This window comes from Entelurus aequoreus, linkage group LG09 (assembly GCF_033978785.1).
Source record: "Entelurus aequoreus isolate RoL-2023_Sb linkage group LG09, RoL_Eaeq_v1.1, whole genome shotgun sequence".
In the NCBI taxonomy this organism is placed as follows: Eukaryota; Metazoa; Chordata; class Actinopteri; order Syngnathiformes; family Syngnathidae; genus Entelurus; species Entelurus aequoreus.
This window is the reverse complement of record NC_084739.1, coordinates 35,400,929-35,413,036: the sequence shown is the minus strand read 5'-3', so window position 1 is coordinate 35,413,036 and position 12,108 is coordinate 35,400,929. Positions and strand designations below refer to the sequence as shown.

At 39.0% G+C, this 12,108-nt stretch overlaps 2 protein-coding genes across 4 annotated transcripts in view; one reads left to right on the top strand and one right to left on the bottom strand.

Annotated features, from left to right (window-relative positions):
- Positions 1-3,549, top strand: part of vsir (V-set immunoregulatory receptor) — a 34,084-nt gene extending 30,535 nt beyond the window's left edge. For all 3 annotated transcript variants that reach the window (XM_062058638.1, XM_062058639.1, XM_062058640.1), the window contains one exon: positions 2,086-3,549. In XM_062058638.1, the coding sequence (XP_061914622.1) occupies positions 2,086-2,123 (38 nt within the window). In that variant the 3' untranslated portion in view covers positions 2,124-3,549. The remainder of the gene's footprint in view (positions 1-2,085) is intronic.
- The window catches only part of LOC133656978 (cadherin-23-like), a gene marked incomplete at its 5' end in the record, with an annotated part of 55,974 nt that extends 43,866 nt beyond the window's left edge, over positions 1-12,108 (bottom strand). Inside the window, 4 exons of the mRNA XM_062057869.1 lie at positions 7,053-7,280; positions 8,585-8,713; positions 11,720-11,848; positions 11,956-12,108. Coding sequence (XP_061913853.1) covers positions 7,053-7,280; positions 8,585-8,713; positions 11,720-11,848; positions 11,956-12,108 — 639 coding nt within the window. The remainder of the gene's footprint in view (positions 1-7,052; positions 7,281-8,584; positions 8,714-11,719; positions 11,849-11,955) is intronic.

The window sequence follows — 12,108 nt, the reverse complement described above, 5'->3', positions numbered from 1 at the left end:
CCATGCCAAGCCCCTTTCCACTGCGTGTCCATCCCGTCAGCCATGTTGTAGGTTTAAGTGCTTCCATATCAAGTCTACTGACAGATATAAGTTAGAACTATACACTACACTACTTTCTATTATAAATGATAACGACTGGGGATTTTGGCATGCATGTGCATGTACGAGCCGGTCTGCCCTGCAACAAGAGGATAGAGAAGAATAAGGAACTTACTGACTAAAACGAATTAAAGATGGCAGACTCACGCAAAGCTCTTTGGGTAAACCTCTACCATACTGTATATTAAGATATCCGCTGTCTCAAGCAAAATACGTCACTGAAGTCTCAAATTCCAATCGGCTCAGTTTGTAGGAGCTTTGGAAGAAGGCAATATTGTTTTAGAAATATCACTGCCATGCCTCCACGGTTATTGGGGTCCAAACACACAAAAACAGGTACTCACAGGTAAGAAAAGTTGGTTTTGCATAATAGGAAACACTTTTGTAGGCAATGGCAGTGGTTCTCAATTATTTTCTTTCATGCCCCCCCAAGGGGACAAAACATGTTCACTGCCCCCTAAATTAAATACTGCTGAGAACCAGATCATATTTATTGATTTGTTTGTGTCAAACTAGTTGTTGACAAGCACTTGCTCCAAATAAAACGCTTATTTGACTTAAAAGAGTCATATTATGATTTGTGTTTCTACATTTAAAACACTTCCTTGTAGTCTACATAACATGTAATGGTGGTTCTTTGGTCAAAATGTTGTATAGATTATGTTTTACAAACCATCGTCAAGATGTTTTCTGTCTCTTCAGGATGCACCGTTTTGTGAGCGGTCTAATTTAAGTGGCTCCACTTTGACTGCGTCTTCCCACGCCCACTTTGTTGTAGTTTTTAGCACTTCCATAGCGTGTCTACTGACAGATTAAGTTTGAACTGTACACTACTTTTTATTGGAAATGGCAACAGTGCAGGATGCATGTGCATGGACGAGCCAGTCTGCCCCACAACAAGAGGATAGCAAAAAAGAAGGAACTTTTTGAATACAGCGTGGACTACAATGGCGAACACGCGCAAGACACTCTGGGTACATTTCTACCATATATGGATAATCCGCTGATGTCAAACACCTTACAAAAGGAGACAATTCCAAATAGCTCGTTTGGTGGAAGTAGGAAGGAAGGCAATATTAATTTATTATCTCTGCAATGCCTCCGCGGTTTAATTTAAAATTTTCAGGACTAATGCAGACTACAAATACACAACAGTCAACCAATGGGTAAGAAAAGTTGGTTTTCCCTAATTCAGTCACTTTTCAGGACATTAAACTTTACTGCAGCTGTAGGTTTTGTGTATCACTTATGCATTTATGAACCCCCTCCAACACACACACACACACCCACATTCTTGTATTTGTTACCTTCTTGAGACCTCCGAAAAATGCCTACCTCTTTAGGACCACCCTTTCTAGATATATAAAGATTTGTATTTACAATATTAATAATATATTTAATCTACATACTACGCAAATATAAAAAAGGTAATCTTTTACTTAATTTTAATTTTTTGTTTGTAATTGTTTTTTAATCTTTATTATTTACTTCAAGTTATTACAGTATGTCTCTATATACATATTTATTTATTTTTTTGAAATTACGTCAGCACCGGAAGTCGTAAAATCAGCTGTTCACCTGGCGGGTTTTTTCGGGGGTGAAAAGGAAAGTCCTTCTTTAGCTGCCGTCTTGTTTTATCATATATTGCTGCCTTTGCACCTGTCAATGTTCACTTTTGTATGCACATTAAATCAACCAAAAATCCTGACTTTGGAGCAATGTTCACAGACTCTAGTATTTGGCTCTCTATTAGATGCAATGGTTTTCCGTATTGGGACCATGATTTCGGTCTTAACTTGTTCACCGGTCCTCATATTGTTGATGTCTCAAGAAGGGTAGAAATACAAGAACACACACACACGATACAATGGCAGAGAGTCAATGAATACTGTCTTCATATTTGTAGTGCTTGAGTGTATTCCTAAAAATCCACAGAAAGCCTGTGAGGACTCCTCTCTTACTCAGCTGCACTCTTCTCCATTACAGACACCATCCCTGAGTCCCCAGACATGCTTCTGCTTTAAAGAGGCAGCAGACTCCCCGCCCCCCTCGCAAAAAGGGATCAAACCGCCGCCCCCTACTCGCTCTAACTGCTGACCTGGAAACAGCTTTGCGGCTTCTTGTCTTCATCTCTCTGCTTTCAGAGCAACATTTCCCATGGTCTGTCTCACAATTACCTCGCCTGGGAATGTCCGCGTTACCACGTCTAGTCCGGAGGAGGCTACAGACTGACCGCATTTGGGCTTCGAAACACTCCTTCCTGCACCTGTCACAGCAGCTGGAGGCCAGAAACAAACTTGTGATCGTAAACTTATTTTGCTGTGGGTGAAAGTGTGTGATGGCTTATGGACAAGTTGAGGGCGGGTTCTACTCTCAGACGAGTTGATATTTCAGCAACATTCATATGTGATGAGTGGTGTTCATGTTTGGATCAATTTTGTTTGTTAGGCACACGGTCAAAACTATCCTTTTTTTTATTTTTATACCGATCGATTGTTACAGGTGAGCTGGAGTCTGCCCAGCTGGGTACCCCCTGTACTGGCCAATCACAGGGAAAAAATAGACAACAATATGAACAATTTAGGCTCTCTAACATAACGTGCATGTTTTTGGGAACGGGAATAACTTGCAAATAACACACAAAATTGGACAGGTGAAGATTTTAACCTTTGATCTTGTGACTCTTAAGGGCCAACAGGCTATCTAAAGCCCACCATGCTTCCCTATTTGAACATAATGTGGGCCAAATAGTCAGATTCTGTCCATCTCTATGCAAATCCCAGATGGGTCTAGTCACTGTAAATCTGCAGCGTGTTTACATTTCTGTGTTCCTTCCAGTTCTGCAAAAGTTGCAGATCACCGAGCAGGTTCAAAGTTTCAAGTGAGCTGAACTGAAGATGTGAAAGTAGAAAACAAGATGTGTCCTTTTCTGCTCTAAATATATCTTCCCTGCCGAGCACAATCAAAACTTTGAATACGTGTTCCTTTATCATCTATAGTTTGATAATAATAATAATAGCCCAAAGTCTTTATTAGAAAAATAATATAAAACTTTGCGCCGCCCTCTTTGTACAGTAGATGTGGTGGTGGCTTTAGATCAGGGTTACTTGTACTCTCATCAATGTGGGTGAGTGACAGCAAAGATAACGTAGCCATGGCGACTGTGAGGAACGGTCATTTTCTCACTATGAGTGTACAGAAAGTGCTTCTTGGTATTGTGTTGCAGGTTCACAGAACAGGGTAGTGTGTGTGTGTGTGTGTGTGTGTGTATATATATAGATGTATGTACTGTATGTATGTATGTTTTTCTTGCAAATTTACATTCATCATAAACGTGGCCAAAGAGGATTTTATGTCTGTTTTTCATAGTGTGAATAAAAACATTGTTTTGTATATTATGGCTGTCCGTAAATCATCAGAATTGCAGCTCAGTTAATAAATATGGTCTTCCTCTCCAACTTTGTGTCTGTGTTTTTAGTGTTTGTTCCAACAGACATGGGAATTAACTTAAATATGGTGCAAAGTTGTTCCGTTTATGAGGTAGTGATGCTCAAAGAAAAAAAACAATAACAAAAGACATAGTCAATTGAACAGTGTTCTAAATGAATGATTGCATTTGCTTTCAATTAACTGGGCATGTCAAGCCACGCAAACATCTGCGGTCAATTTCAATCCGATTGCAATGTAACAAAAAAGTGTGCTTGGAGTTGCACATGAGCACACTTCAATACATCTGAATTTTTACAATGTTTTCTGGATTAGAAGTACGTCTACTTTTAGTGGGAAATGCACACAACTTTTAATACACAAGGCCCCAGTAGAGGGCGGTGAATGGTGATAAATTACTTTTTTGTACAGGGTGTTCACAAAGTGTCTTTACAATGTTAATCAAATAGGTTCTCTTGTATAAAAGTGATGCTGCAATTCCCTTATTTGTATATGTATTTATTTGACAAGGACAGTACAATGAAACATTGCTACCCACAGGTAACTGATGTCAAAGTGCATAGGACTTCTGGCCACAGGCTAATTTGCAACCCTTGTCCCTGGTTAGGCTTTTTAAAAAAAGTTGAGAGAAGTGTAAAACACATACAAAAGGATTAAGACTAAGTACAAAAATAAAAACACATAGAAAATAATTGTCCCCATTTGTCCCCACTACATCCAGTTCTAGTGCTCACACTTCTGATTTTCCTCAAGCCACTTTTTCAGTTTTGTGAAGAAATGTTTAATGTCCGACTGTGACTTTAACTCCAGTGGCAAAGAGTTCCACAGATGTGAGGCCTTCACTGAGAACAGACTGACCCAGAGGCGTCCGGCACCTTTTCACTCTGCATCTCCCATCTCCACTGCAGCTCGAGTCTGCACACCTTCACTACTGTAATGTTGTACTTCTTTACACATCACATCAGGGGCTAATCCATTAAGACACTTAAAAATAATGAGAAATGTGTAAAATTATCAAAACTCATCTTGTTATATTTTTGAGTAATAAGGCAGTGATGATGCTTTATTGTTTTTTTATCAAATATCTTGAGTGTTTGTTTTGTATAATAACAACAGAGGCTTCACTACTCATTTCGTGGCCTGTCCCCAGACCATGGCACAATAAGACATATGGGATAAAATCATTGCATGTATGTAATCTTGTGCAGCTTGAACAGATAAACACGGTCTAATAAGCCTGAAAGAGTTCATATTTATTTTTATAGTCTTCGTCATTTTTATATTATGGCCATCAAATTTTAGCTTAGGGTCCAAAATATTACCCGAATATTTAAATTCCTTTACCTGCTCTATTTTATTTTGATTAATGTTGACCTGAATTTCATTTAATGATTGTTTTTTCAGAGAGAAACATTGAGAATGTTTTGTTATAATTTAGGGTTAACAGTTATTTTGAAGCCATGTTCATACTTCCTTCCGCAAGCTGTCTGTTTAATATCTCTGAAGCCTGTTGAGGGCTGTTGGCTGCCACATAAATGATTGTATCATCTGCATACATTTGGCATATGGTATTTGTGCAAATATTGGGGAGGTCATTAATATATATACTGAAAAGCAGCCTTAACACACACTACACAATATTTTGTAATTATTTCCTTTTGTAATGACTTTGTTAAATTGTACCATGGACACCCTGTATCATCCATCAATCACTCCATTTTCTTCCGCTTATCCAAATTCGGGTCGCGGGGGAAGCAGCCTAAGAAGAGAAGCCTGGACTTCCCTCTCCCAAGCTGCCTCCTCCAGCTTTTTCCGGGGGTGTTCCAAGGTCAGCTGGGAGATATAGTTCTAGGTCCTAGGTCAGGGGTCGACAACCCAAAATGTTGAAAGAGCCATATTGGACCAAAAATACAAAAAAATAATCTGTCTGGAGCCGCAAAAAATTAAAAGCCTTATATAAGTGTGATAATGAAAGCAACACATAATGTAAGTGTCTATATTAGCTTACTATCAAAGGCTGACGCGAATCTTCGTTGACAGAAATGTTGTTAATTTTTATTCCACACATTTTTGCAACATTGAAAATCATTAGTAAAATGGAGGCTTCTCACAGGATGAGATAACTTCTGGAAATTACTAGCTCGGAATGGCCAAAGGTATAGATGTGTGTGTCCAAGTTTAAGGAAATGACAGGCTGTTTTCTAATGGATTTATTACAATCTTTGCAAGCTGGGTAACGTTTGCTGTGGTCTGGAACAACATGGCGCACAAATAACTATGAGAAATGCAGCCAATATTACGTACAGATAATGTGTCATGAGACATTTAAATATAAATTATATACACAGAGGACATAAGTAATGGAAATTAAAAATATACCTACAAACGAGGCATAATGATGCAATATGTACATATAGCTAGCCTAAATAGCATGTTAGCATCGATTAGCTTGCAGTCATGCACTGACCATATATGCCTGATAAGCACTCCAGCATATCAATAAAATCAACAACGCTCACCTTTGTGCATTCACGCACAGCATAAAATGTTTGGTGGACAAAACGAGACAAAGAAGGAGTGGCATAAAACACCTGTTTCTGTGGCAGCGTCAGAGAAAGTCGTACATGTAAACAAACTACGATGAGTTCAAGGATCGCTGAAATTAGTAGGACAAAACGGTGCTCTCCAAATACTCTCATCAGAGAATCATGTTTAATATAAACAGTGGGATTTCTAACAATTAGGGAGGTTTGTGTCATGTTTGTCCTCCTACAGAAAATATACTAAAACAAAATTATTATTTTTTTTCTTCATCTTTTTCCATTTTCACACATCTTTGAAAGAGGTCCAGGGAGCTACTAGGGTGGGGCTAAAGAGGCGCAGGCGGCTCTAGAGCAGCGAGTTGCTGACCCGCGTCCTAGGTTTTCCCCGTGGCCTCCTACCGGTCGGACGTGCCCTAAATACCTCCCCAGAGGGAAAAGGGCATTCTGACCAGATGCCCGAATAAACTCATCTGGCTCTCGAAGTGAAGGAGAGGAGCAGTGGCTTTACTCTGAGCTCCTCCAGAATGAGCTTCTCTCACCCTATCGCTAAGAAAAAGCCTCGCCACCTGACAGAGGAAACTATTTTCGTCTGCTTGCACTCGTGATCTTGTCCTTTCGGTCACAACCCAAAGCTCATGACCGTAGGTGAGATCGACCGGTAAATTGAGAGCTTTGCCTTCTGGCTCAACTCCTTTTTCACCACGACAGACTGCAGACATCTTATTAATTTCATTACAGACACTCATATTTTTGTTAATTTTTATCTTTTCTAATAGATTGCAGAGTGGGCTCAACCCTTTCGTTTCTCTTGAATTAAAATGATCCGTGCTAACAACTTTGTGGCCCAGTGTACAAAGCAAGGGCCGTAGAGGAATTGTTAGAGGAGTTTGGTGTAAAAGAAATACACAAAAAGAGAGAATTTTGTCGGAAAAGCTTGGATTACCAGAAAATGTTTTGACTTACCGACAGAGGAGGCGTGCCGTCGTCCTCCACAGTCACGATGAGCTGGTACTCCTGCTGGCGCTCTCGGTCGGGAGGGGCCGGGCGTGTCACCATCTCTCCTGTCATGCGGTCCATGCGGAAGGTCAGGTCTTGGTTTCCGGCAGTGATGTAATAAAACAGCATGGCATTAGGGCCCGTGTCCCAGTCGGTAGCCATCACACGCAGGACCGATGTTCCTCCTCCGACATTCTACATTGGGAAGCATAAAATAGCACATTTATAGCTGGGGAAGAAGTACAATTAGGACATATTAACCCTTTGGGGCGTACATCATCATTAAGTAGTGATTGGTCAAACAATAGTGAAGCATTGATGCCGTCTGAAACACAAGAAGTGATACTTTGTCCCTCCATGCGCCTGCCACTTGAAGAAAAAGACGTGTAACAGAAACAAAAGCTGTGTCATTTGAATACAAAGCACCAAATAAGGTAAATGTTCCCTTTTTCCTGTTTACTATTTGGATAATTGTCCAGAGATGCATGCTACATATTCATTTCTGCACAGCTATTTGTTATATATAATTATAGTTGCCAAATAATAATTTGCAGGTCAAATGCATTATTTTTAAATCCATCAGATGGCGGAATAACATTATGAAACACAATATTAGTGCAACGTCAATACAGCTAGAGTAAATAGAGTTGCGTGTATTCAACATTTTTGGATTTATAATTTTTTTCTAAATGTTTTGCTCAAATCTCTCGATCAACTTTAGTCCTAAATAAAAATAGCTAATTTTTTTATTTTTTATTTGTAATAAATGCCCATTTGAACTAATTATCTAATTTAGAAAGAAAAAAGTGCATTATCCATGTACTGATTTAAAATAAAAACATCACAACTGCTGTTACAATTCAAGACTGAAGCTGGTTAAGAAAGTTTACTCTTAACTCTCTGAGGACCTTTTTGTCCTGGTGCTACTTAACTGAGCTATAATTAATTCCCAGTGCATCGTTGATATAAAAAAAAAATTAGGAACAAATATTAACTTTTGTTTTGTTTTGGTGGTTTTTTTATTTCTTTTTATTGAGACAACAATAATGTATGTATTTAATATTTGTTTACTTACTATTGTATATTATTTGTTTATTATTCATTTGTTCACTGTTGTGTTACAGAGAACAAGGAAATTGGATAACATTGCTATGGTATGAAAAGGGGTAGGATTAAATAAACTCAGCTTCTTCCTACTCCTTTTCGGACGTGCTGTAATGAAACAACTGGAGTTGTGTGATGAATTACATTGTACCGTATGCATGTTCAAAATAGACTGAAACGGAACTGAACTGAACTGAACTTTGACTATGAAAAAAACCTTAGAAAAAAATATAATCCCAGTGGGAGTAAGACAACCAGTGTTATGGCCAAAAATAAAGCAAAAATGTACCCAAAAGTACGAAAACGTCCTCAATGTACTCTCAGGGTTAAATGAAGCAAGAATCAATTCAAAAGTGCTCGTGAGGGCGCTCTCGCTCTTTGTGTGTCCTTCCCACCTCGCTTATGCTGACGTTGTAGCCTCGTGGACTCTCAACAACAGGTGCGTTGTCGTTGACGTCGAGGATGTTGATTGTGAGGGAATGGTCCGTGTGTCTGGGAGGGGAGCCGTTGTCGATGGCTCGCACCTGCAACAGCACACCGACGAGCATTCAGACACAGAATATGGACATATACAACTAGCAGAGTACACTTCACTAAAATAAACGCTAACTTTCATTATTAAAACTAAATTCTCATCTGCAAATGACGTGATGACTTATTCTAATTAATGTGATTTAAAATACTGTATATTCTTTATTGGGGTTAGGGGGAGCAGTAATTCATTAAACTGATACCAGATCCAATTAAATGGGGTGTCAAACGTACAGCCCGAGGGCCGGACTAGGCACGCAAATAGGTTTTATCCGGCCTGCGGGATGAGTTTGCTAAGTATAAGAATCAACCCGAAATTTTTAAATGAGATAAACAGCTGTTCTAAATGTGTCCACTGGATGGTGAAATAGCAATTATTTGTATCTTTGTAGATGATGCTACATATGTACAAAATAAACCACATGATGTTAGTGCACCCGTCGAGGAAAATGATCAAGCTACATAAATAACATCCTGTGATTTGATTTTAATATATTTTTTTATCTTGATAAATTGAAAATGAACAGCAATGAGTTGACTGATGAACATTATCACATAATTTATTCAGAAATATAAATAACAACAAATAAAGATAGAATACTATTAACCGCAACATGTAAGTGTAAAAAAAACTGAAGTTAATGAATTAACTCATATTAACTCATATTGTGTTTTGCATATGGTGAATGTTTATATTCATCTTAAAAAAGCAAACCACCAAGTTTAATTAAACAGTGGTTTTTCAGTTTGAGCACATAATAAGATAAGGCCCCTTAGTTTGATATTCACAGGTGGTTTGGATCACTTCTTGTAGGAAAGAGGCCCTAATTGGAACTTTGGAATGCAAAAGTGATAGCCCTATCCTTGAGAAGAGACTACATGTCTAGCTCAACATCCACATTTAAGTTATGACTTAAAGCAGTTGTTTTCCAGACACTTACACACGAACATCTCCTTTTATGGTCAAGGTGTGCTGTCCTGACTTAGCACACACCCAGAGACAGGAAGGAGGAATATAAAACTGATGGTTTGACTTCTCCAAGTTAGGAGAGACACATTTTTTTACTTGACCTCCTCCAGGAACTGCAGTCCTGTATAATGACGCTCGCTTGTAATAAAGCAACTTTTGGTTCAGTAAAGCATCACCAACGTCTTTTTTTTAACCAGCCGCTCTGCCATGTTGCCCTTCTGCCCGGGAGGTGGTGACAAGACCAGAAATACACATCAAAACCCAACAACATTATGATTTATCTGAAGTTGTCTTTATTTTTAAGTTATCGTGCCGTGATTTTACCAGTCCGGCCCACTTGGGAGTAGATTTTTCTCCATGTGGCCCCTGATCTAAAATGAGCTAGACACCCCTGATCTAGCTAAACCCTCAGGGGACAAGGGCTTACATTTTTGTCCATAGTAAAATTGTGCTGTATTTTAGACATACTTTTTTGTTGTGTTACTTCATTTTTACATATCATTTTTTCTAAGATGTTTTTTTTTATGTTAAATTAGAAAATAATGTCACAGGTGTTCAATACACTGGGACATGTTAGGCAATATCCCAAAACCAAACAAAACATTATGTCCTTAATTTTTCATACAGCATAAAAACATTTTGGATCAACACGTGGCGCGGTTGGGAGAGTGGCCGTGCCAGCAACCTGAGGGTTCCTGGTTCGATCCCCACCTTCTACCAACCACGTCACGTCCGCTGTGTCCTTGAGCAAGACACTTCACCCTTGCTCCTGATGGGTCATGGTTAGGGCCTTGCATGGCAGCTCCTGCCATCAGTGTGTGAATGTGTGTGTGAATGGGTGAATGTGGAAATAGTGTCAAAGGACTTTGAGTACATTGAAGGTAGAAAAGCGTTCTAGAAGTATAACCCATTTACCATTTACATTTATAACACCAAGTTAAAAAACAAAAAACAAACATGTAATGTTTTTTTTAACACTTTGAAGGCCTTTAGATCAAATGATGTCACAGTTTTTAATTAGTGTACATTTGCATAACATGAGTTATTTTACAATAGTTTTTTATTTTAACACTTTAAAGGCCTTACGATCAGTAAAATAACTCATGTTATGCAAATTTATACAAATTGAAAATCGTGACATCAGTTAATCATCATATCTTTGTCAAATTTGCTAAAAAAAAATCATTTTGTCCTAAACAAAAATATATAATTTCTTTTTTTTTTTTTTACATTTTGACTCTTTTGAAGGCATTTTAATTAAATAATAAGTGTTCAATTAGTTTACATTTGCATAACATGAGTTATTTAACTAATTATCAGTGGCCTAGTGGTTAGAGTGTCCGCCCTGAGATCGGTAGGTTGTGAGTTCAAACCCCGGCCGAGTCATACCAAAGACTATAAAACTGGGACCCATTACCTCCCTGCTTGGCACTCAGCATCAAGGGTTGGAATTGAGGGTTAAATCACCAAAATGATTCTCGGGCGCGGCCACCGCTGCTGCTCACTGCTCCCCTCACCTCCCAGGGGGTGATCAAGGGTCATGGGTCAAATGCAGAGAATCATTTCGCCACACCTAGTGTGTGTGTGACAATCATTGGCACTTTAACTTTTAACTTATTAATGAATTAATCATCTGATCAAAAGGCCTTAAAAAGTCATTAAATGTTTGATATTTTTATTTAGGACTAACTTTTTTGAGAATGTTGAGCAAAAACAATAAAAAACAAATGAATCATGTATTTACACCTTTCAAAAACTGAAGGGCCCTGTGATGAGGGGGCCACTTGTCCAGGGTGTACCCCGCCTTCCGCCCGATTGCAGCTGAGATAGGCTGCGGCAACCCCCGTGACCCCGAAAGGGACAAGCGGTAGAAAATAGGGTCTTCCACAACATTAAAGTGGCCCGTCATGTCATTCAATGTGGTCTTCCACATCATTGGATGTGGTCTTTCATGTCATTTAATGTGGCAACTGCTACTGCCAGTGAAAGTAAGATGTATGCATGTATGCAGTATATTTAACATTCCCACCTTAAGCAGGTAGCGATCCACAGACTCTCTGTCCAGCGGAGCATTGACATAGACCTCCCCGTAGGTGTGATTCACGGTCTTGATCTTAAACACATCTTCCATATTGCCTGCGACTAGCGAGAAGTTGACCTAAAAAGCAATAAAGAAAGAGACAAACAGACCCACAGATCAGCGTGTTCTGGAATGATCTGAAATTGCAATCCATCTAATCAAAAGAGACATTTGAACACTCTCACCAGCCCATTAAGCCCAGCATCTCGATCTCTTCCGAGCACCACGGCCACTTTCTTCCCCATTGGGGTATTTTCCAAAATGTCCACTGAAGTGTCAGATGTGATGTCAAACTCTGGACTGTTGTCATTCTCATCCAGTATGGTGATTGACACCTG